The following is a 23719-nucleotide window of genomic DNA, read 5'->3' on the forward strand; positions in this document are numbered from 1 at the left end:
TTATCCTAGGAAGAATGTTCATTTTAATTGCCGATATTCTTCCTAGCCAAGAAAGATTTAACTTCTTCCATCTAGATAATTCCGCCATTATGTTCTTCCATGTTGGCAGATAATTAGTTTTATACAAGTCTTTATTAGAATATTATCCCCAAATATTTAATTGGATTAGTACTTATATGAAATCTTGTCATTTCTTTCAAATATTATAAATTCAGTTCTGCTAAATTCCATGTAATGATCTGCATTTTATTTTTGTTGATCTTATATCCAGAAACCATGCTATAATAATGTATATCTTTCATTACTGAGTCTAATGAATCCTTTGGTTGAGTAATTGTAAGTACCACATCATCTGCATAAAGCTTTCTTATATGCTCTTGTCTGGCCATCTTAATCCCAGAAATTTTATTCTCCAGTCAAATTTTCCTTGCCAATGGTTCAAGCACCAAAATAATCAATAATAGCGAAAGCGAACATCCTTGTCTTGTGCCCTTACAAAGGGAACACAATTTGGATAATGTCCCATTCACTATTATCTTCACAGTTTGTTCCTGATAAATACTTCAAATCCATGAAAGAAAGTTCACCTCACAATTCATCCTTTCCAAAACTTTAAACATAAAAGACCAATCAAAATTATCAAAAGCTTTCTCTGCATCTAGAAAAATCATCGCTGCCTTCTTGTTTCCCATAGTAATATCATCTATGGCATTCGGTATATACACCTTAGATTATCCTTCATGTATCTCTTCGGCACAAACCTTGTCTGGTCAAAATGTATTAAATCAGTTAAAAATCCTTTTATTCTCTTTGCCAAGATAGCACAGAAAATTTTGTTATCCACATTCAGTAAGGAAATAGGTCTATATGATTCTGGATGAGTTGGATCATTTACTGCTTTATGTATCAAAGAGATAAAAGCTTCTTGCCACGAGGAAGGTAAGGCACGACAACGTTGTATTTCATTCATCCTTTGGGTCAGTGGTTTAATTAAGATTTCTTGAAACGATTTGTAATAAGCTGCTGTAAGACCATTTGGCCCTGGTGAATTAGGTTTTAACTTACGTATTGCCTCCGTGACTTCCTCTTCGACAGTTGGCTTATTAAGTAATTCTTTCTGCTGTTCTGTAAATGCAATAATTTGTGCTTCCTCCAAATACTGTGATATCCTTTCCAAGTCCAGCGTGTCTTTTCTATATAGTTGAGTGTAATATTCCACAAACTGATCAGTCATCCTATTTGTGGATGAAACAAATTCTTCACCATTCCAAATAGAGGGAATGGTTCTCTTCTCTTGTTCTTTCCGTAGTTGATATGCCAATAACTTATAAGGCTTATTGCCCGTCTACAAATATTTTTGTTTAGTAAAGTTTATTTTCTTAAACATCTCTTTTGCTTCAATAAGATCTAATTTTTTTCACGTCTCCTTTATTTTTTGTAATATCTCCGTTGACGCAACTTGCTTATGCTTTAATTCAAGGTGTTGTAATACATTTGTCGAAATTTCTTTCTATTTGAGGCCACTGAAATAAGAAGTCCCCTCATAAAAGCTTTACTAGAGTCCCATACTGTAATAAAGAAATTCCTAGTGTTGTATTGATTTGGGAAAAGCTATTTATTTATTTATTGTTGAATTTATATACCGCCTTTCATTAAAAACAACCCCAAGGCAGTTTACAAAAGTTTAAAAACATACAATAAAATGACAGTAAAAACATTAAGCTAAAAATATAAAACAAATCTAATTTAAAAACTATAAAATACATGCATAAAAAATATAAATGGATAAAAACACATAGAAGCAGCAATAGAAACAGTCATGTAAAAGCCTGGATAAAAAGCCAAGATTTAAGAAGCTTTCTAAAAACTGTGATGGAGTCCGAGGAGTGAATGGCCACCGGGAGAGCATTCCAAAGTCTTTAGAACTCTTTAGTTCATCTAAGCACTTCTGTTTAATATCTTCATTAAGAAATAGGAGATTATTGAGTCTCCACCTTCTTGGAACATTGGTCTCTCATTATTTTGACAACTAAGTTATAATTATGATCGGCGTAAGTGAGTGGTGCTACTTCCACCTCTATTAACTCTGGTAGTATTGATTTTGACATCCAGGCCATATCAAATTTTTGAATACATTTGATGCAGGTTAGAAAAATAAGTATATCCCTTTCCCAAAGGGTATTTATATCTCCAGGGACTGACCAGAAACAATGATGACATGTAATCTGCTACATTTTTTGGCAATTTACCAGAATATTTTTTTAGTATTGTCCAGATTTATCAAGAGATGTAGAAAAAACACCTTTCATGTCTCCCATTATTATAACATCTCCTTCAACAATTTCCAATAAAGACTGAAAAAATTGTTCAAAAAACTTTGTTTTGTTATCATTTGGAACATACACAGAAGCTATGGTAATTTTATTATGTTGAGTTTGAAACCTCAATATAATGAATCTGCCATCTTTATCTTGAAGCTGTTCCTCTAAATTCCATACCAAATTTTTGATGTATGTCACTACTTCATTCTTCTTTACTCCTGAAGCTGCATATTTTTGATTTGTTTACAATCCAGTAAGTTAACATTGTCCTTCTTAATGTGTCTCTTGCAGACATACTATAGCTGCTTTTTCTTTTAATTTTAAAATATTTTTAATTCTGGGCTTTAATTTTAAAATATATTTACTGAATTTTTTAAAATGCTCCATAATTCAATTATCTTAGTAGTATGTTAATAAAAGACTTCGTCTTTATTGTCATTTATGTTTCAAATAAATAAAATAAAATAAAATAAAGTTTTTAATGCATTGATGCCTGATTTAGTTTCTGGTCTTCTGGCTGGTTCTGCTCCCTAGTTTGTCCTATCTCAATCGGCATGGCTGTCACACTCAACGAGACCATCAGGGCCTTTGCATCTTCCACTGTGTATACCAAAGCTTTCCCTTTATCCATAAACACCAAGGCAAAATGGAACAGCCCATCTGTGTTTGATCTTTTTTTCTTGGAGAACTGACGTGAAAAATTTCAACTCCACGTTTCTTAAGAATCTCAGGAGCAACATCTGGCAAAATCTCAATTATCCTCCCTTGAAGCGTTGCAATCCATGGGTTATGAACAAGCAAAAAAGGATGTAAAGCAAATAATATTAGTTATGGAATGGCAACAGGAGATATGTAAGGCCCCAAAATGACTTAAATCATGGAGACATGCTTTAAGCACCAAGCCAGCTGATTATTGTCAAGCCCTAATAACTTCCAAATATTGTAGAGCATTTCCGCTGGCCCACTTTGACGTATTGCCCTCAGCAGTCTTTCATGGTAGATATGGTGGGATTCCTTATTCTGAACATTACTGTCCATGTAGTACACAGCCATAGAGGATGTGGGTGATGTTTTAACATGCAAGACTGCAGCAATACATGCTCTGATCCACTTAGCAATGGTTGTGGAAGATACCGCCTCGCCCATAGATGCTGGGAGGTATGAAATGAACATCGGGTCCATTTTGTGGAAGGATGCTGACCTGGTGATGTATGTCTTTAGGCAACACCGATCATCCAGTTTATGCCACAATTTTTCCTAGGCATGTTTTGGATGTGGACAAAACGTAGGTAGGAAAATGTCCTGAGATACAGTAGGTGAAACTGGGTCAGGACCTTCAGCCTGATGAAGGGATCTGGAATGAGGCAAATAAAGTAAGTGTTGTGAACTGACAAGGCTCTCAGTTCAGATAGCCATCTGGCAGACATTACAGCCACTAGGAAGGCCAGCTTAAAAGAAAGCAATTTCAGGGGAATGGACTTGATGGGTTCAAACGGAGCTTGTTGGAGAGCCCTCAGCACAATGTGTAAATTCCACGATGGGAAGCGGTGCAATGTGGAGGGGGGACAGCAATGTTGCCCCCCGCAGGAACCGCTTAAGTAGGGGGTGAGAGATGCTCAACTTTGTGGAGAGGCTCAAGATAAGACCTATAAGGGAGGCTGCCTGCCTCTTCAAGGTGTTGGGTTTCATGCCCTTGCCAAGGCCTTCTTGGAGGAACTGTAATAGGTGGACAATAGTGGCTTAACCCCTGGGGATACTGTGGCGCGCAGACTAGTGTAGGAACGTCTTCCAAGTGCACTGATAGATTCTATTTGTGGACACCTTACGCAAGGCAAAGATCGTGGCAGCAACCTTGTCAGAGATGCCTTTGCTCTTCAGGATCCACCACTCAGTCTCCACGCGGATTGGGATGGTTCACTGGTCCCTGAGTCAGGAGGATTGGAAGGGTCTGAGGTGCAGAAGTTCTGCAAACCAGTGCCAACATGGCCAGAACAGTGCCGGCTTGGAGGATCTTGATGTGTCTGAGAACGTGAGACGGAAGTGGAAGGGGGGGAGCGTATAGGTTGCCTGCTGGCCAGATCGCTGACAGTGCATCGGTGTCCTCTGCTGTCCTGCATGGAAATCTGGACAGGAACCTTGGGAACTTCATATTGAATTGTGTTGCGAACAGGTCAACCACTGGTTGTTCCCACTTGTGTGCCAATTGGTCAAACACATCTTGGTTTAATGACCATTCCCCTGGGAGATCTTTCCTGCTGAGCCAGTCAGCTAGGGAATTCAGGTGATGACATGATGCGCTGTGAGAGACATTAGGTGCTTCTCTGCCCATGCCATCAGGTGGGTTGCTTCCTTGTGGAGGGACTTGGAGTGGGTACCCTCTTGCCTGTTCACATGGGCCTTCGCAGTCATATTGTCCATTTTTATAAGGACATCTTGGCCCTGTAGGTCATAAAAGGTGAGGCATATGGCCCTCAGTTCTAGCCAATTGATGGAGTGTAGCTTTTCTGTAGACAACCATCTCCCGAGTCGATTACTGTTGACAGTGGGCTCCCCAGCTTCTCATGCTGGCATCCGTTGTGACTATAATTTTTGGATAGTCCGTGTATCTTTTGGACCCCAGCAGGTTCTGAGGTGAGATCCACCAAAGTAGCGATTTGCGCTCTTCAGGAGGAAGTGTGATCAGGAGATAGGGCATGAGGAACCATTGGAGTTCCCTGAGGTGGAACCTCGCCCACGGTACTGCTTCGAGAGTGGCAACCATGAGGCCGAGAATCCTTGCCAGAATAATTAACAACACCAATGGTGGTGTAAGTGCCTGAGTGATGCGATCTGTGTGAGGGCAAGAGCTGGCTATTTTTTAGGTTTACTATGAAACTATGATGCTGAAGAGTTTGCAGGGTGGTCTGGAGATCGGATATTTCAGACTCTTGTGACTGTGATTGTACTAGCAGATCATCTAGATAGGCAAAGACCCTGATCCCCTGGAGGCGACATTGGGCCATCAGTGGGGCCAGGACCTTTGTAAAAATCCTCGGGGCGGAGGACAGCCCTAAGGGGAGGGCTGCGTACTGGTAGTCCACTCCTGTATACTTGAATCTGAGAAACGCCCTGCTGCTGAGGTGGATCAGGATGTGGAGGTAGGACTCCTTCAGATCCACTGACGTTAGTAAATGGCCGTGATGCAAGGACTCTGTGATTGATCACAGTGATTCCATCCAGAATTGGACATGGAGTACCCATTTGTTTAGGTATTTCAAGTCTAGCACTGCTCTTTTGGATCCGTCCCTTTTGGGCACAGTGAACAGAATAAATGCCCCTCCCCCTCTGGTCGGAGGGAACTGCCCCAATGTCCATGAGGTGTTGAATAGCGTGGGTTAGCTCTGAGTGTTTTGTAATAGAGCGGGAGCGTGGAGTTGGAACGAATCTGGGTGGTGGGGGCTGGGGGGAGAGGCCATTCAGTTCTATTCTTTATCCGTGTTCTATTAGGCTGAGGACCCATTTGTCTGTTGTGGACTGTTCCCAAGCATGGAAGAATCCCGAAAGGCAGCCCCCCAGGACCGCCAATTCAGAGTCATAATTGCTGTTTGGGTTGCTTGGGCTGGGAGAAGGCTTGCCTGTTCCCTGTGTTTCTGAATGGGAAGCACTGGTGGTTCCAAGCAACACGCTGGGGTCTAAACTCCCTGTCCTGGCCTCTGGAGTAGGGATGAAAGGGACAAAAGCACTGAAAAGGCCTTTTGAAGTTTGGTTTATCTTGCTTGTGTGGAGCTGAAGGCATGGTTTTCCGCTTATCTTTGGACTCCACAAGGACTTCCTTGAGGGCTGACTCTCCAAAGAGCTTCGTGCTATCATATAGTACTGCAGTTAAGCTGGTCTAGGAGATAGAGTAGGCTTGCCAGCTTTTTAAGCACAAGTGCCTCCTCCCTACAACCGAAGCGGCGGAAGCTCTTGAGGAGAACCTGATGGCATCCAGTGTGGTGTCTGCCACAAACGCCTGGGCTTTTTGAAGCTTGACCAGTTGTTGACAAAAGCGCACTGGATCTGATGGAGTGTCATTAAGGAGGTCATTGAGCCAAAGCAAGCTGGCTTTCACTGCCATGGAGTTGGCTATAGAAGCCTGGGTAACTAATGATGAGTTGTTGTGTACTCTTTTCATAGCTGTCTCCGCCTTTTTGTCAGAGGGTTCTTTGAGTGACGCTTCTCCATCTCTGAGGAGCAGAGATCCCAAGACCAACTGAGCCACTGGGGCATCTGTGCTGGGCATCTTTAAGAGGTTAGAAGGTTCCTGAAGAATAGAAGTGCAAAGCAGCTGCCATGGACTTCCTATTCACTGCAGGGAGAGACCATTCCTCTTTAATAGTTTCAGAATAACAGTCTGGTAATGGAAGAAGCATATCTTTAGGTTTAGCTTTAGGAAAGACTAAATCCCTTTAGAAGTTGTGGTGGAGTCTGCCATAATCTTAGATTGCAAGCCTATGTTTGTCATAACTTTAATCATCAGAGGGTTGAAATCCTCAGGGACAAATAAACGCTGAGACACGTTAGAAGAATCTGGGCCCTCTCCCCCTGACCACTCTCCCTCCTCTTTGTCGTGGGTGGGGATCAGATCCTGTACATTTTCGCTCAACCCCACATGGTCCTCCTCAAGATCACAGTCCAGCTCAGAGGCAGGCGCCTTTGCAGGCTTCTGGAGAATAGTGGGCCTTATGTTCCAAGGGGTGGGATCCCCAGAGTCATGGCCTGATTGCTCTGAGGAATGGCCCTGTCTGTCGTATGAGCGCTTGTTCTTAGACTTTTTAAATAGAGAACCTCTCAATATGTTTTTCCTTTCTTTTCACTTTTTGGGGGGAGGGAGTGGGAGGGCTGGAGGCAGAGGAATTCTCTGAAGAGGAGGACTCCCACTTGCGCCTCGTTGGTCTTTTCTTTTTCTTTTGGGGATTCAATTGTAACACAGTGTCCACTATTGCATTCTTAAACCATGCCTGCCATTCGGGAGACATTGATTTTGGCAGGCTGGCAGATTGTGAGGGGGGATCTGGGCTAAGAGTACCTTGGGCAGAGCTCACCATTGTTGCCAGGCTTGGTGCTGTAGAAGCCTCCTCAGCAGCGCCCTTAAGTTTGGCAGTCTTTTCGCCGTGGCCATCTTGGGTAGTCGAGACGCTCTTCCCCGCCTCCATAATGGCTGCCTCAGTAATAGCCCTTATATCTGCTGTGTAGGTGGAGGATTGGCTAAGGGGATCCTAGTTGCCTCTCTGCTACAGAGATTACGGGAAAGGAAAGGCTCCGCTGTCTCACCCGCTTCCGTTTGAGCTCACAGGGCCAACGTACTGCACGTTTCACAGCCTGAAGGCAGGAAACTTGCTGCAGCCGTGTTGGGCACCCTGCTGGACGACTCCTGATAGCTGGCGAGGACGCCGATAAAAGCGGTGAACCGGGCGCTTCGACCTTCCCACAGGAACACAGCTGCTTGTACGTGTTCCTGGGTGCTCCATACAGGGAAAAACAGGAGAGCGGAGAGACGGGGGGGCAGGGAGGAAGGTTCAAAGAAAAGACGTGTTTTATTTAGACACACACACACGGAGACAGAAAGAGGCAAGGAAAAAAGACTGTGGTGAGCAAGAGAAAAGGGAAAAAATGACAAGGCTGAAAGAAAACGCTAAGGAAGAAGCGGGAGTGAGAGAAAAGTCTAATGCAGGGCTGTAAGAACTGGGCGGGGTCATCCCCCTCAGGCTCTAGACCAGGGTTTCTTAACCTTGGGCCCCCAGATGTTGTTGGACTACAACTCCCATCATTCTCAGCCACAAAGGCCATGTCTGGGGATGATGGGAGTTGTAATCCAACAACATCTGAGGGCCCAAGTTTAAGAAACTTGGTTCTAGACTATCCTGCTTTCAGCTAATTATCAGAGTCCTGCCCTGGAGCACGTGAGGCCCTGGAGAACCATCGAGATGGCCTTGATTGCAGCAACTGAGAATGCTGTGTTCTTCCCAGTTGTGTCATGACCAATGATTTTTTAGCAAAATAAGCTTGACTTAAGGGATATAGAATTCAGCCTTCCAACTGCATACCTTGAAAGACTGCCAAGACTGCAGACAAATCACTGTTTAAAAGCCTAAGTTCCCAGACAAAGTACAAGGTTTTATAACCTATAAAGCAAAGTACAAGGTTTTATAACCTATAAAGCCCTAAACTTTATATAAAGATGGGGGGGAAGGGGACTGAGGCAGAAGGCTTGGGGGGGAGGGGAGTAGGAGAATTGGCTGGCCCATGCTGGTAGGCCTGGCCTGGCGACCGGTGGTGGCCGCAGACTCTAGCGAGCGAGAGGGGCGCGCGGGGGGGCGGAGAGGGCGCGAGCGAGAGGGGCGCGCGGGGGGGCGGAGAGGGCGCGAGCGAGAGGGGCGCGCGGGGGGGGCGGAGAGGGCGCGAGCGAGAGGGGCGCGCGGGGGGGGCGGAGAGGGCGCCAGCGAGAGGGGCGCGCGGGGGGGGCGGAGAGGGCGCGAGCGAGAGGGGCGCGCGGGGGGCGGAGAGGGCGCGAGCGAGAGGGGCGCGCGGGGGGCGGAGAGGGCGCGAGCGAGAGGGGCGCGCGGGGGGGGCGGAGAGGGCGCGAGCGAGAGGGGGGCGCGGGGGGCGGAGAGGGCGCGAGCGAGAGGGGGGCGCGGGGGGGCGGCGGCGCGAGCGAGAGGGGGGCGCGGGGGGGCGGCGGCGCGAGCGAGAGGGGGGCGCGGGGGGCGGCGGCGCGAGCGAGAGGGGCGCGCGGGGGGCGGAGAGGGCACGAGCGAGAGGGGCGCGCGGGGGGGCGGCGGCGCGAGCGACAGGGGCGCGCGGGGGGCGGAGAGGGCGCGAGCGAGAGGGGCGCGCGGGGGGCGGCGGCGCGAGCGAGAGGGGCGCGCGGGGGGCGGCGGCGCCAGCGAGAGGGGCGCGGGGGGCGGCAGAGAGGGCGCCAGCGAGAGGGGCGCGCGGGGGGGCGGAGAGGGCGCCAGCGAGAGGGGCGCGCGGGGGGGGCGGAGAGGGCGCCAGCGAGAGGGGCGCGCGGGGCGGCGGCGCCAGCGAGAGGGGCGCGCGGGGGGGGCGGAGAGGGCGCCAGCGAGAGGGGCGCGCGGGGGGGGCGGAGAGGGCGCCAGCGAGAGGGGCGCGCGGGGGGGCGGAGAGGGCGCCAGCGAGAGGGGCGCGCGGGGGGGGCGGAGAGGGCGCCAGCGAGAGGGGCGCGCGGGGGGGCGGAGAGGGCGCCAGCGAGAGGGGCGCGCGGGGGGGGCGGAGAGGGCGCCAGCGAGAGGGGCGCGCGGGGGGGCGGAGAGGGCGCCAGCGAGAGGGGCGCGCGGGGGGGCGGAGAGGGCGCCAGCGAGAGGGGCGCGCGGGGGGGCGGAGAGGGCGCGAGCGAGAGGGGGCGCGCGGGGGGCGGAGAGGGCGCGAGCGAGAGGGGCGCGCGGGGGGCGGCGGCGCGAGGGGGCGCGCGGGGGGGCGGCGGCGCGAGCGAGAGGGGCGCGCGGGGGGCGGCGGCGCGAGCGAGAGGGGCGCGCGGGGCGGCGGCGCGAGCGAGAGGGGCGCGGGGGCGGCGGCGCGAGCGAGAGGGGCGCGGGGGGCGGCGGCGCGAGCGAGAGGGGCGCGGGGGGCGGCGGCGCGAGCGAGAGGGGCGCGGGGGGCGGCGGCGCGAGCGAGAGGGGCGCGGGGGGGCGGCGGCGCGAGCGAGAGGGGCGCGGGGGGCGGCGGCGCGAGCGAGAGGGGCGCGGGGGGCGGCGGCGCGAGCGAAAGAGGCTGTGTGGGGGGGAGAGCGAGCAAGAGAGCTGTTGTGAGAGACAGAGCAAGTGAAAGAGATGTGGACCAGCCAAACAAATTCTCCCAACTAACCCCAAAAAGGAAGTGAACTACCGCACAGATGCTCTGTGCGGGTTCAGCTAGTTGTTTTGTAAACCGTCTAGAGAACTCATATTTTAGAAAAATGGGATAAATAAATAAATAAATAAATAAATAAGCAATTTCTCTTACCTTTCCTTGCAACTGTTGGGTCTCAGTCACATGATCCTGGTAACTAGCCTGCATACGGACTTGTACAGCAGCCATCTCTTGCTCATGTGTCAGAAGTTGCTCCTTCAATTTGTTCTCAACAATAAGAGTCTTTGCTTTTTCAGCTGCAAGTTCCTTCAAGGAAAACATTTATCATGAACAAGGATTAAGAGAAAGAGTCTGGAGGTGCTACATACAGCGAAGCACCTTCATTAACAGGCAATGCTGCAATCCTTGTGGTTACATTGGCATGATAGTTTCAGCTTAACTAAAATAGGGGTTCCATTGGCTGCTTGGTGGGGGTGGATGAATAGCGATTGGGTGGGGGTGGCTGCCTTCCTTCTCCTCCTCCCATCCGGCCACGCTGTATGTGGGGGGAAGTCGCCTGGGAGCCGGAAATGAGCGTGGGCTGGGCGCGGCAGCGCATCCTCCCTGGCGGAGCTCCTCTCAGTGGCTGCTAGCGGCGGCTCAGGATGGGGACGCCGCCGGGCGGAGAGGCGCCGGAGGCCGGCTCGGTGCTGTGCCAGCTTCTCGTTCGGGTTTACCATTGCCATCAGTAGTTACCTTTTAAAACGTGATTCCCTCAGCAACAGCATCTTCCCTTCGCAGAGCTGCGCGCGCACCCACCCCGTCCTGGAGGCGGCATTGCAGAGGGACAAGGGGCGGCAGGGAGGTATCCTGCCGCCCCAATTATTACAATAAATATGAGCCCGGGAGGGGGGAAAGCGGCGGGAGGGGTAAGTAAACCCTCCCTGCCCTTAAAGCTACCCCCTCCACCTGAACCAAACTGGCCAGGTCCGGACTGGTCTGGACGATCCGGAGGCCTTTACAATGGCCTCCGGACCGGTCCGGACCCATCCCTAATGAATAGCGACCCACTCCACCCTCACTCCATTGGGTGGGAGTGGATGAATAGCGAATCCATGAATAATGGATAATGAGGGCTATGGGAATAGGAGGGGCTGAGTTCCCCGACTGCCCCAAATTGCCAAAAATTGGCATCCTCCCCCCAAAAATAACCTCCCCAAACCCTCCAAAGTGCCCTACCATTCTCTCCAGTAGTTAACCATTGCAAAAAATCAGCTGAAAATAGCAATTTTTGCTCCATTTTTTGGTTAAAATGAATCATAAAATGGCTCCCGAAAACAAAATGGAGGCCAGAAATGACGCCCAAGGTAATTTCCACCCACTCCCAACCTGGAGATACACTGGTTTAATCCCACCCCCCAATTCTTTTGCCGCTTATACCAAGGTTGGGTGCCAATTACCCAGCCTCGGATACACAAAACCACGAATAAGTAGGTCCTCCTATATAGACATAAACAGTCTGGCAGCCAAATGACAAATAAAATAGTTTCATGTGGAAATTGCTGTTGATGGATGATATTTGGCAGAAAGTTGCCCACTGTGAATAGGCTTCCAACAACTCCTTGGAGCTGGAGGGGGCCATATATATTTTTTCAAAATTTACAGTTGTTCAAACAGTATTGGTGCTGCACCAGGTACACAACACCATTTCCATTGGAAATAATGGAGGCAGCATGATAAAACTGCATGTATGTATTTTTAGTCACAGCAGAACAGATCCGTTCCATAATACTGTTGGTGGTGTTTTAGGTACACACAATGGCACAGGCAGTCTTCAACTGCCCATGTTTCACTGCACTGTATGTCAGTCAATATAGATGTGAACACATATAATTTTTTGTGTGGTTATTAGACAAAAATTGAGAAATACATATTCCTAAGAAACGGACAAACACAGTTATGTGTTTGAGTATGTAGAGAATATGTAGAGGATTTTTTGAGAAGTCTATTTTGTAAAAGAATTTTGAAACTAGTTTTGAATATGTAAATATTTATAGGCATCTGAGAATTTTATATTTACCCAGCAAGATATTTATAAATATAAATATAGAATTTATATTTACCCAGACTAGCTAGTCATGGCCAATTACCACTAAAACCAATGAGCCAAGTTAGTCATGATTAACTTAAATGTTATTAATTTCATATCAAACCTACCTTGGTAAGTTCTCTCAGTTTAGCTTTTGCAACAATTGCATTTTCCTGCTCAGTTGCAAGTTGCTTTTCTTTCTCTTCTAGCTGACGTTTCAGAACAGCAATTGGATCACCCTTCTGAGTTGCCTATAATACGAGCCAGACAAGAACTATATCAGACAATAAGTGAAGGCCACACACAATATTTACTATTTATTCTTAGTTAAGAGTGTGTGTGTGTGTAAATCCCAAAGTTTAGAAGGAAATTAAAGGCAAAGAAATCTCCCAGGATGACAACCGGAAAGAGTAGTAGCAGTAGTAACACAAGTGAGAAAGCCGTGGCTAGTAAACTCAGTTCAAGAAATCCATGTGCACTGCTTTCTACCAGAGGAACTCTGTGCTGGGCATCCCAGCACCCAATTATACCATTCATCCCAGCTAATATCAAGCCCACTCACTCCCTACTCAGCTCCTAGAAATGAGTTCCAGATATGGCATGCAGATGGATGACAGTCTCTGTTGGGCTAAACTAGAAATGCTAACACCACAGCCGATGCGCATAAAATCATAAAGGATGGTCAGAGCCATGCATCTCATCATGCTGCAGGTGTGACCAATTGTGGAAACTCTTGAAGGAGTGGGTGTGTGGCAAACTCTTGCAAGGACACAGGGTGGAGACAAGGGCTATTTAATCAGTGGGGTGATGAAGCCAAGGAGATGACGGGCAAGGGGTGACTGATCAGCCAGAGGAAACATGTTCAACAGGAGGAGGAGGATATAAGTGATGGAAACCCCCCCTTCTTGAGGCTCTTTCAGTAAGGGAGAGCCTGCCAGTTCCACTGGTTCCATTGCTGAACCACTCTGTTAACAAGTTTTTCCTAATAGTCAACCAAAATTTACCCTGCTGTAACTTCAGCCCATTAAATCTAACCCTGCTCTCTGGGGCAGCAGAAAACAAGACTTTGCTCTCATCTATGTAACACTTTTCCAAGTATTTGAAGAGCACTATCATGTCCACACATATAGGAACAATGGAACAGAGAGGAAAAATTTCCCTGGGGCTGCTGATGTGCTCCTTGCCACCTTCCACCACTGTGATTCCCATCCATCACCCGCTGGCTGCTACCAAGGCTGGATGCGCTACTGTGTGCTGGCCACTCCTTTCCCTCTGTATCATCATGCCAACACAGTGAGTGTGGTCAGCACGGAGAATGAATTCACAGTGGGCATGGGAAGGAATGGGACTTCCAGCTGTGTTAGGTATGTGGCAGAAGACAGAGTATCGTAGTCTTTTGGAGATGAGGACCTTTGGGGCCCTGCCTATATCAGTTTGGCATTTTATGTCCGTTATCCTCTGTTTGATAGTTATTTTTGTCTGATTATGGCCCATAGCAAGTAGGAGAGAGTGTGAGGTCTATGGGAGTTCTTGAGAGAATCATTGTGCAAAAGACGACACAGCAATTCTCTCAAGAAATCCCATAGGCCTCAAAAGAGCTCCGGGGGCCCCAGCTCAATATTGCAAGGAAGACCAGCTATAGCAAGGTGGAGATGCATCTCTCTGCAAGCTTGCGGGGTGGGTGGGTGGAAATCTGGGTTATTGAGGGTCCAGGTTAAACATATTCCATTTCTTAAACTTTCCCTCTTAGTGTTTGTTTTCCAGATCCTTGACTGTCTTTTACTGCCCTCCTCTGAACCTGTTCCAATTTGTTTCCCACCTTTTAAAAGTACAGAATTGGACACAGTACTCCACATGAGGTCTGACTATTGTGGAAGAAAGAGGAACTGTTACTGTTTGTGACCTGGAAACTATGGATCTATTAAAGCAACATAAAATTGCATTGACCTTTTTTGAAGTTCCATTATACTGCTGTGACATGGTGAGCTTGAACTGCAATTCTGAGATCCTTTTCCTATGTGCTCCTGCCAAAGTCATGTATTCCCGATTGTACACCCATGCACATGATTTTGTTTGTCTAAGTGTAAAACATTGCACATCTCTGTTGAATGCCATTTTGTTCCTTCAGTTTTCCATTCTAACGTCATTTTGAATTTTCTTCCTTGTCTCCTCAGATGTCAGTATCCATCTTAGTTTTTTGTCATCTGCAATTCTGATGATTCCTTCCATTTGTTCACTGAAAAAATGTTTAAAAGTACCCTGTGGCAGTCCAGTCTCAAACTCCTTTCAGGTTTCAATGAACATCAGTTTTCCTGCCAGTTGGAATCCACCTGTTGGGTTCATTTAGCCTGCATTTATCCAGTTTGCTAACTATCATTGGAGGCTGCCCAGACAGCAGGATTAACTCTACTATTAGAGGGTTTACAGGAGGGTAGATTTCGGTTGAACATTAGGAGAAACTTATTAATGGTAAGAGTTCAATCATTGGATCAGTTACCTGGGAAGGAATAAACTCTCCCTCATTGGAGGCCTTCCGGCAGAGATTGGACAACCATATGTTGAGGGTCTCTAGCTCTAAATTTTCTTCAAGTAGGGGATTGGCTAGATGGCCTATGAAGCCCCCTCCAACTTAATGTTTCTATGTTCTAATTAAGATATTGTTGGAGATGTAACCCCATAAGCACTGACTCTTACCACCTATAATTCCTACTGACTACTAGGGACATTAGGAGTAGAGGTAGAGAGTGTAGTAATGTCCCTAGTAATGCCCCCTTGTTCTCTTTTATTTCTGTATCTCTGCTCTAAGTCTGTTGTGATTGGTAGACCAATATTCTTAGGTAATTCCATTCTTATTTGTTCTCTCTGTTTTCTTTCTTCTTCCTTCCTCCATAAGTTAGCTATGTGCAAATCGATTCAGGTATAAATCAATTTGTACACAAATCTAGTTGATTCAGGTGATTTGGAGACAGAACAAATCACCCTTGTGATCCATTGGCTAGATTTGGATACAAACTGAATTGCACCTGATTTGATTCGAGATTCGGATCCCTCCTATTAATTCCTCTAGATTCCCAGCTTTCATTTTTTGAAAAAAGCTAAGCTTTTTTAACCTTGTAGAAGTGGAGTTATGGAGCAAAATGTGTGGTCACTAGTTTTCAAGTGTTTGGATTATTTGGTGTATAATAACTTTTCCTCAATGAATCCCTATGAGAATTCATTACACACCTTCATTTCTTCTATTCATTTTGACTGTCTTTTGGACAGTGCCAACTGTCAACTGGCATGTGCCAACTACATCCCCCTCCCACCTGCAAGGCAGTGGGGTACTACTCAGTTTATGTTCTAGGACGTTTTTCAAGTGTATAGGCTTTTTGGTGTCTCCCTTCCTCCAAGTGCCTGAACTTTACCACCTGCAGGCACTGATTGATTACATCAGCCTTGCCCAGAATCCTTCGTGAGAGGAAGGACTCTGGAGGCTTTTTAAGGAAGGGGGCTGCAGCAGGTGGTGTAGCCAGCTTGCAGGCGGCTGCCGAAGCCAGCCACCAAAGGGGGCTGGCCTTCGGTGTAGGGCTGAGGGTTGGACTACACTATATTCAGTTTGGCTGTTTGAGGAGTTGCAGCAGTAAGTGTGCCAGTTTTGTTACTGAGATTGGGTTGAAGTATGAATGTGTATGGGTTTGTCTGGAGATGGGGAGACAGGGGGCGCCTTTGTTGAATGTGGGGCAGCTATTCCAGTGGTGGTGGGGAATAGAAGTTGGCAGGTCAGCAGGCTGTTCCAGGGGAAGGGTAGTCAGAAATTTAATAGCTGTCTCCCCCTCCGGCTGTCCTACCAGCTCTGTGACCTCGGGGAACACTGCCAACATCCACATAAGCTTACCTTGCTCCTTTTGGACCATATCAGTCCAAAATAAACCCGAACTCATCCATGATTTGATTATGGATGAAGGGGCCGACCTGGTGTGCATCACCAAGACTTGGTTGGGGGAGGCTAGTGGTCCAGTCTGGTCCTTGCTTCTTCCTCCAGGGTATTCTGAAGAGGAGAAGGTGAGGGGATGTGGGTGGGGATGTGGAGTGACTGTGGTCTATAAGGATAACATTTCCCTTACCAGGGTCCCTGTTGGGGTATCAGACCATATTGAATGTATGTACTTAAGTTCATTTTATCCCTTATTGGGCATAGACTGGGACTTCTGTTGATGTACCGATCACCCCGCTGCCCAACAGAATCCCTTACTGAGCTCACAGACTTGGTCACGGAACTTGCGTTGGAGTCTCCCAGACTTTTGGTGCTGAGGGACTTTAACGTTCATTTTGGAACCAATTTGTCCAGGGCAGCTCAGGAGTTCATAGCGGCCATGACAACTATGGGCCTATCCCAAGTGTTCTCTGGACCGACACATATTGCAGGTCATATGCTTGATTTGGTCTTTTACTCTGATCAGGGTGGTGTTCAATGGGTGCAGACCCTGTGATTTTCCCTTTGTCATGGATGGACCACCATCTGGTCAAGGTTAGGCTTACAACCACTTTCCACCTCTGCAGGGGCGAGGGGCCTATTAGAATGGTCCACCTGAAGAGGTTATTGGACCCTATAGGATTCCAAGAAGCCTTGGAGGGATTTAATGTTGGCCTTGCCAGTGATTCCGTTGACGCCCTAGTGGAGAACTGGAACAACATGCTCACCAGGGCAGTAGACACGATTGCTCCTAAGCATCCCCTCCAACCCGCTTCAAAACTGGCCCCTTGTTATACGGAAGATCTTAGGGGGTAGAAGCAGCAAGGTAGGCGACTGGAGCGCAAGTGGAGAAAGACTCAACTCGAATCCGGCAGATTATGACATAGAGCACATTTAAAGATCTATGCTCTGGCAATATGTGTGGCAAAGAAGCAGTTCTTTTCTGCCCGTACTGCATCTGTGAGTTCAAGTCCAGTGGAGTTATTCAGGATTGTGAGGGGGCTAGTATGTGCCCCCACATCCTTGAATCAGAATTTGGAGTCATCAGTTACCCGCTGTGATGTGTTTAAAGAATTTTTTGCAGATAAAATCTCTTGGATTTGGGCCAACTTAGATGGAGACTCCACAATTAATTCGATGTCTGAATTGGAGGTGTCCAGCAACTCCTCTTATGTGGTTCAACAGGATCAATTTCAGACTCCTGAGGATGTGGACAAGCTGCTTGGAGTGGTGAGGCCTACCACTTGTTCTCTAGACCCTTGTCCAACATGGCTTGTTCTATCTAGCAGGGAGGCTGTTGTAGGAGGCCTAGTAGAAATCATAAATGCTTCTCTGAGGGAGGGCAGAATGCCTCCTTGTCTTAAGGAGGCAGTTATTAGACCTCTTCTTAAGAAGCCTGCATTAGACCCCTCGGAGTTGAGCAACTATAGGCCTGTCTCCAACCTCCCATGGCGGGGAAAGAGAATTGAGAGGGTGATGGCCTCTCAGCTCCAGGCAGTCTTGGAGGAAACTGATTATCTAGACCCATTTCAAACTGGTTTTCGGGCAGGCTATGAGGTGGAGACTGACTTGGTCGTCCTGATGGATGATCTCTAATTGGGAATTGACAGAGGAAGTGTGACTCTGTTGGTCCTTTTGGATCTCTCAGCAGCTTTCGATACTATCAACCATAGTATCCTTCTGGAACGTCTGAGAGTATTGGGGGTGGGAGGCACTATTCTACAGTGGTTCTGCTCCTACTTCTCAGACAGATTCCAGATGGTGTTGATTGGAGATTGTTGCTCTTTGAAATCTGAGCTTGAATATGTGTCCCTCAGGGCTCCATACTCTCTCCAGTGCTCTTTAACATCTACATGAAACTGCTGGGAGAGATCATCAGGGGATTTGGAGCAGGGTGTTATCAGTATGCTGATAACACCCAGATCTACTTCTCCATGTCAGCTTCTTCAGGAGATGGCACAACCTCCCTAAATGCCTGCCTGGAAGCAGTAATGGGCTGGATGAGGGAGAATAAACTGAGACTGAATCTAGATAAGATGAAGGTACTTACTGTGCGGGGTCAGAACTCGAGACGATTTTGATCTCCCTGTTCTAGATGGGGTCACACTTCCCCAAAAGGAACAGGTTCACAGTCTGGGAGTACTTCTGGATCCACACCTCTCCCTGGTAACTCAGCTTCTGCTGATATGCCAGCTGTGTCTGTTTCTTGAGATGAACAACCTCAATACAGTGGTACATATGTTGGTAACCTCCAGACTTGACTTCTGTAATGCGCTCTATGTGGGGCTGCCTCTGTACGTAGTCCAGAAACTTCAGTTGGTACAGAATACGGCAACCAGGTTAGTCTCCAGGTCACCTCGGAGAGACCATATCACTCCTTTGCTGATAGAGCTACACTGGCTGCCAACAGGTTTCCAGGCAAAATACAAAGTGCTAGTTATAAAGCCCTAAACGGCTTAGGCCCTGGGTATTTAAGATAACGTCTTCTTCGTTATGAGCCCCACTGCCCATTGAGGTCACCTGGAGAGGCCTGTCTCCAGTTGCTGCCAGCTCATCTGGTAGCCACATGGGGACGGGCCTTCTCGCTTGCTGCCCCGAGACTGTGGAATGCACTCCCTACTGAGATACGATCCTCCCCATCTCTGACAATTTTGAAAAAGCACTTCAAAACCCACCTCTTCACCCAAGCTTTCTCAGCTTTTAAAATTTTTTAGGTTTTAAAAATCTGTGGTTTATTTTTAAATTGTCTTAAGTTTTTGTATATTTTAAACTTGTTTTATGCTATTGTTAACCGCCCAGAGACTAAAGTTTGGGGTGGTGTACAAATTTGATTGATAAATAAATAAATAAATAAATAAAAATAAACTTTCCTCATGATGAATCCCTATGAGGATTCATTACACATCAAAGAGTCTAAACACGTCAAAAATTCCTAAAATATAAACTGGGTACCCAGTGGCTGGTGGGCTGGGGGGTAGTTGGAACATGGGATGCCACTAATTCCCCACCCCCAATTGCAAAGTAGTGGGGTCAAAATGAACAGAAAAAATGAAGATGTGTAATGAAGACACCAAAGAATCTAAACACTTCGATATTCCTAAAAAATAAAATGAGTACCCCACTGCCTTACAGGTGGTGGGGGGGGGGTGTAGTTGGCACATGGCAGTTGACAGTTGGCACTGTCCAATGACAATCAAAATGAACAGAAGAAATGAAGGTGTGCAATGAAACCTCATAGGGATTCATTATGAGGGAAAGGGAAAACATCAAAGAATCCAAACATTTGAAAAACAATGACTGCACATTTTGCTCCATAACTCCACTTCTACAAGAGCTAGAGCTTAGCTCTTTCTTCTTCTTTTTTAATGAAAGCTGGGGATCCATGTTAGGGCTAGGATAGGGTGACTTCAAATCCCTATTATTTCCTATGCAGAAATATACAAAATCAGTAAAAACTAAAAAAGTTAATTAAAAATCAACTAAGTGCCCCACTGCCTTGAATTTTGGGTGATTGGTGGCACCCATAGGCACCTAACACCACCCAAATCTGGTGCACCTAGGACCTTGTTAAGTGGTCCAAATCAATTTGAATCAAAATCAAATCAAATACAAATCAAATCTGGGGTGATTGTGGGGGGTAGATTTGGATACAAAACAAATCAGGGATGATTTGATTGGAGCACAAATCAAATTTAAAAAACCAATTTGTGCACATCTAACCACATTTGTGGTTAGAGTGCTGGACTAGGACCAGGGAGACCCGAGTTCAAATCCCCATTCAGCCATGAAACTAGCTGGGTGACTCTGGGCCAGTCACTTCTCTCTCAACCTAACCTACTTCACAGGGTTGTTGTGAAAGAGAAACTCAAGTATGTAGTACACTGCTCTGGGCTCCTTGGAGGAAGAGCGGGATATAAATGTTTTTTTAAAAAAAATCCCTATTAGCTAGTACAGAGTGCAGGCTTTTGATCTAAGTTTATAACTTCTTTAAATAAAGCTTACCTTGTTTTAGATTCATCATATTGGGCTTTTCTCTGCTAAATAAGAGGTTGATTGAAATTCTCCCCTACAGATACTATTTAATTATTATTAAACAACATATTTTTATACTGCCCCAAACTTACGTCTCTGGGTGGTTTACAACAAAAACTTAAAAGTTAAAATATTGGTTAAAACAGATAAATGATAACAAAGAAATTAAAACATTGATTAAAATAAATGACAACAAAAAGTTAAAACATTACAATTTAAAACAATTTTAAAAAAACCCCAATGCTAAAACGATTAAAATGGTATTTAATTAAAAGCCTGAGTGAACAAATGTGTCTTTAAAGATTTTTTAAAAATTGTCAGAGATGGGGAGGCTCATTTCAGCAGGGAGTGCATTCCAAAGCATCGGGGCAGCAACTGACAAGGCCCGTCCCCGAGTAGCCATCAGACGAGCTGGTGGCAACTGCAGAGGAACCTCTCCTGATGATCTCAATAGGCAGTGGGGTTCATGACGAAGAAGATATACTGTATAACAGATATACATATAAGAACTAGCTTAACCCGTGCAGAACATCTGCACAATAGTACTTGATTGCTCCCCTCACCCCCTGCCACAACTCCCCTCACCCCAGAGATCCCTCCACTCTCATGTGAGCCGCACTCCTGCTCCTCTTCCTCCATCCGATTGCTTCCATCCCCCTCACACCTCTTGGTCACTCCTCCATCCCTTTACTCCATCCCCCTCACTCCTCTTGGTTGCCATTGCAGCATTATTGGCCAAGCTGTAGCCCCCTATCCCCAGATGTCCTGACCCTCACCCCTGCCCTGCTCTTCGCTTACAGGAACAGCAGCAGCAGTTGACCAGGCCCTTCCTCGCTGCCGCCACTGCCATGGCTGCTTGTTCCCCTCAGGCCACTGACAGGCTCAGGCCCGTCCCTCACCCTTCCTTCTTTTTCTCTTCCCTCCCTTTCTCTCTCTCACTCTCTCACTCTTTCCACTCATTCTTCCCCTCTGTCTTTCTTTCTCTTTTTCTCTCTCCCACTCCCCTTTTCTGACATAACAGATCTTGTTCATTTTGTTTCCTCATCTAATTAACACAATAGCAGCCTCCTTCTCCTGAAGGGTCTCTCTCCTCCCTCATGACCCCTCTCTTCGCAGACCCGTGCCCACTATCCTTTTATATATATAGATTCCTCTCCTCTACAATCAAGAACATCTTCCAACCAATAACATTTGCATTCCAACTATCCTTAACCATCACAGGCTCCTCCCCACTATCTGCATATGGAATCCCCACTGCCCAATCATCATGGTGCTTCTGCTCTCACAGGCTCCTCCTAACTATCTGCATATCCACTGCCCAATCACCATGGTGCTTCTGCTTGTGAATTCTCACGAGAGCTGCCACGCACAGGATTATCCACGGATATGCCATATACCCTGTTTCCCCGAAAGTAAGACCTACCCCAAAAGTAAGACCTAGCAGTAATTTCTGATGTACCGCTAATTGCCCTAGTGCATTTTTGGGGGCTAAAATTAATATAAGACACTGTCTTATTTTCGGGGAAACACGGGTATATATTTATATATAATCAAATATGGTTTTAACTCTAGAACAATCCATTGTAAAAAAAGGGGGGGGGTGTCCATAATATAAATGTAAGCCGGTTTCAGATCTTTTTAATTGTCTTGGCTATCAAGCAATGGATCCTGACAGTTCTAATTGTGTGAGGGGCTACAAAGCTCTAATAAATAATCCTCAGCAGTCTTACAAAATTAGCTCCTCCAAGTTGTTCAGAGGAAGCAGTAGCCATTGTTTCTCACAGTTACTATGCTACTTATACTATGCCTGTGGATTGTGTCCTCCAGTTCAAATCTATCTATGTCCCAGGACTAGCTCCCACTGAAGTAGTAAACCTCTGTTTAAGAGTGTATCACCGCAGACTGTAGGAGGGGTCTCACATGGCTGAATATCTATATTAAAAATATACTTTCTTAATGAAAATGAGTATGTCAGCCTAGGCTAGGACCCTTTCCCCTGACATTTAGACTTCCATATGGAGGGAATGTTTTGCTTAGAGAAGCATTCAGTCATGAGCCTCCATCTGCAATCTGAAGAAGTATTTCACATGGTATACAGGCATATCATCTCAGTGCACTTGATTACACTTGATCTTAGCCAAAAGGCTGAGAAGCTAACATCTCAGTGAAAACTAGGCTCTGCTCTGCCTCCTTTACTAGTAGCAAGAATCTGCTGCTTTACATAGTTGCATCACCTTGCCCAGGGGCGTAGCAAGGTTGGAGTGGGCCCAGAGACAAGATTTTAAAATGCCCCCACCCCCCTCAGCTCATGAAGTAAAGAAATCTTAAATGAGGCTGAATAGTGGTAACAAAAAGCATAGTAAAGTGTGTGTGTGTGTGTGTGTGCGCGCGCGCGCGCGCGCGCGCCACAATAGAACATCATCCTAATTTATTTATTTTTAAGGTTTTGTAAATTGTGGATGATGCAAGTCATTTAATGGTACTAGAGAAAGACATGCTGTTCTGGTAGCTCCAGGTCTTAACACTCACATCAATTTCAGAGGATGAATACAACCGAAGGAAGCCCGGGCAGGTGTGTGGCTGGGGAAGTCAGTCATGTGACTTGCCTCTGGGGGCCCCCCTGACAAGTGTCTCCCCTTGCCCTATTATAGTTACGCCCCTGACCTTGCTGCATGGTAAGGCTACCTCTGCCTGGATTATAAAGCTTTCACACTGCTGTCTTACAGTATATAAGGGGGAACTGATGAAGTATTCACAGCAGGAGGAGGAAAGATGGCACTGCAGTAGGATAAACATTTTTACCCCTCTTCCAGTCTTGCCAGGTTTAAGGCTTCTTAGAGCTGCTGATTGTAGAATTCAGAGGGAAGAGTAGTGGTACACAAGGACCAGGCAGTGGAATATAATTAAGAATGTTACTGGTTTAAATATATAAGTATTATTTACAGAAGGCAAGTGCAGACTGCTTCTGTTCTCTACTTTTTGTTTGTCTGCCCTACCTACAGTCTAGATCTGAACAGTAAATAAAGCACGATTCAAGAGCTGGCCTGGATCAAGGAACAGATTAACCAGAAACACCACACTGATGGACTACTTGTTTGTTGAGCATTTTTAGATTGGATATAGTTGTTAAATTCTGTAAATTGAAACTTAGTTGTAGTTTTCTGGCATCGGAATATTGCTGACAACCAAAGATACCCAGTACAAAGATGTACTACTACTGCTACGGATATTTATATACCACTCTTCAACCAAAGTTCTCATCCAGTATACACATCCATACTAGATAATGCAAGTACAGAAAATATATTTGAAATGCTGCTCCCCTGCAACTGGGATTTAGAGGCATCTTGCCTCTTAAGCTAGAGGTGGCCTATAACCCTCAGACTAGTAGCCACTGATAGACCTGTGCTCCATTAATTCATCTAAACCCTTCTTAAAGCCATCCAGGCTGTTGGCTGACACATCTTATGGCAGAGAATTCTGTAGGTTAATTATGTGTTGGGTGAAAAAGAACTT

The 23719-nt window shown here is 46.6% G+C and overlaps 1 protein-coding gene across 9 annotated transcripts in view; it reads right to left on the bottom strand.

Moving 5' to 3' along the window:
- The window catches only part of RRBP1 (ribosome binding protein 1), a 191877-nt gene that overhangs the window by 123110 nt on the left and 45048 nt on the right, over positions 1-23719 (bottom strand). For all 9 annotated transcript variants that reach the window (XM_053246948.1, XM_053246950.1, XM_053246947.1 and 6 more), the window contains 2 exons: positions 12345-12467; positions 10302-10454 (listed from right to left, as the gene is read on the bottom strand). In XM_053246948.1, coding sequence (XP_053102923.1) covers positions 10302-10454; positions 12345-12467 — 276 coding nt within the window. The remainder of the gene's footprint in view (positions 1-10301; positions 10455-12344; positions 12468-23719) is intronic.

Source organism: Hemicordylus capensis, chromosome 4 (genome assembly GCF_027244095.1).
Source record: "Hemicordylus capensis ecotype Gifberg chromosome 4, rHemCap1.1.pri, whole genome shotgun sequence".
Classification (NCBI taxonomy): domain Eukaryota; kingdom Metazoa; phylum Chordata; class Lepidosauria; order Squamata; family Cordylidae; genus Hemicordylus; species Hemicordylus capensis.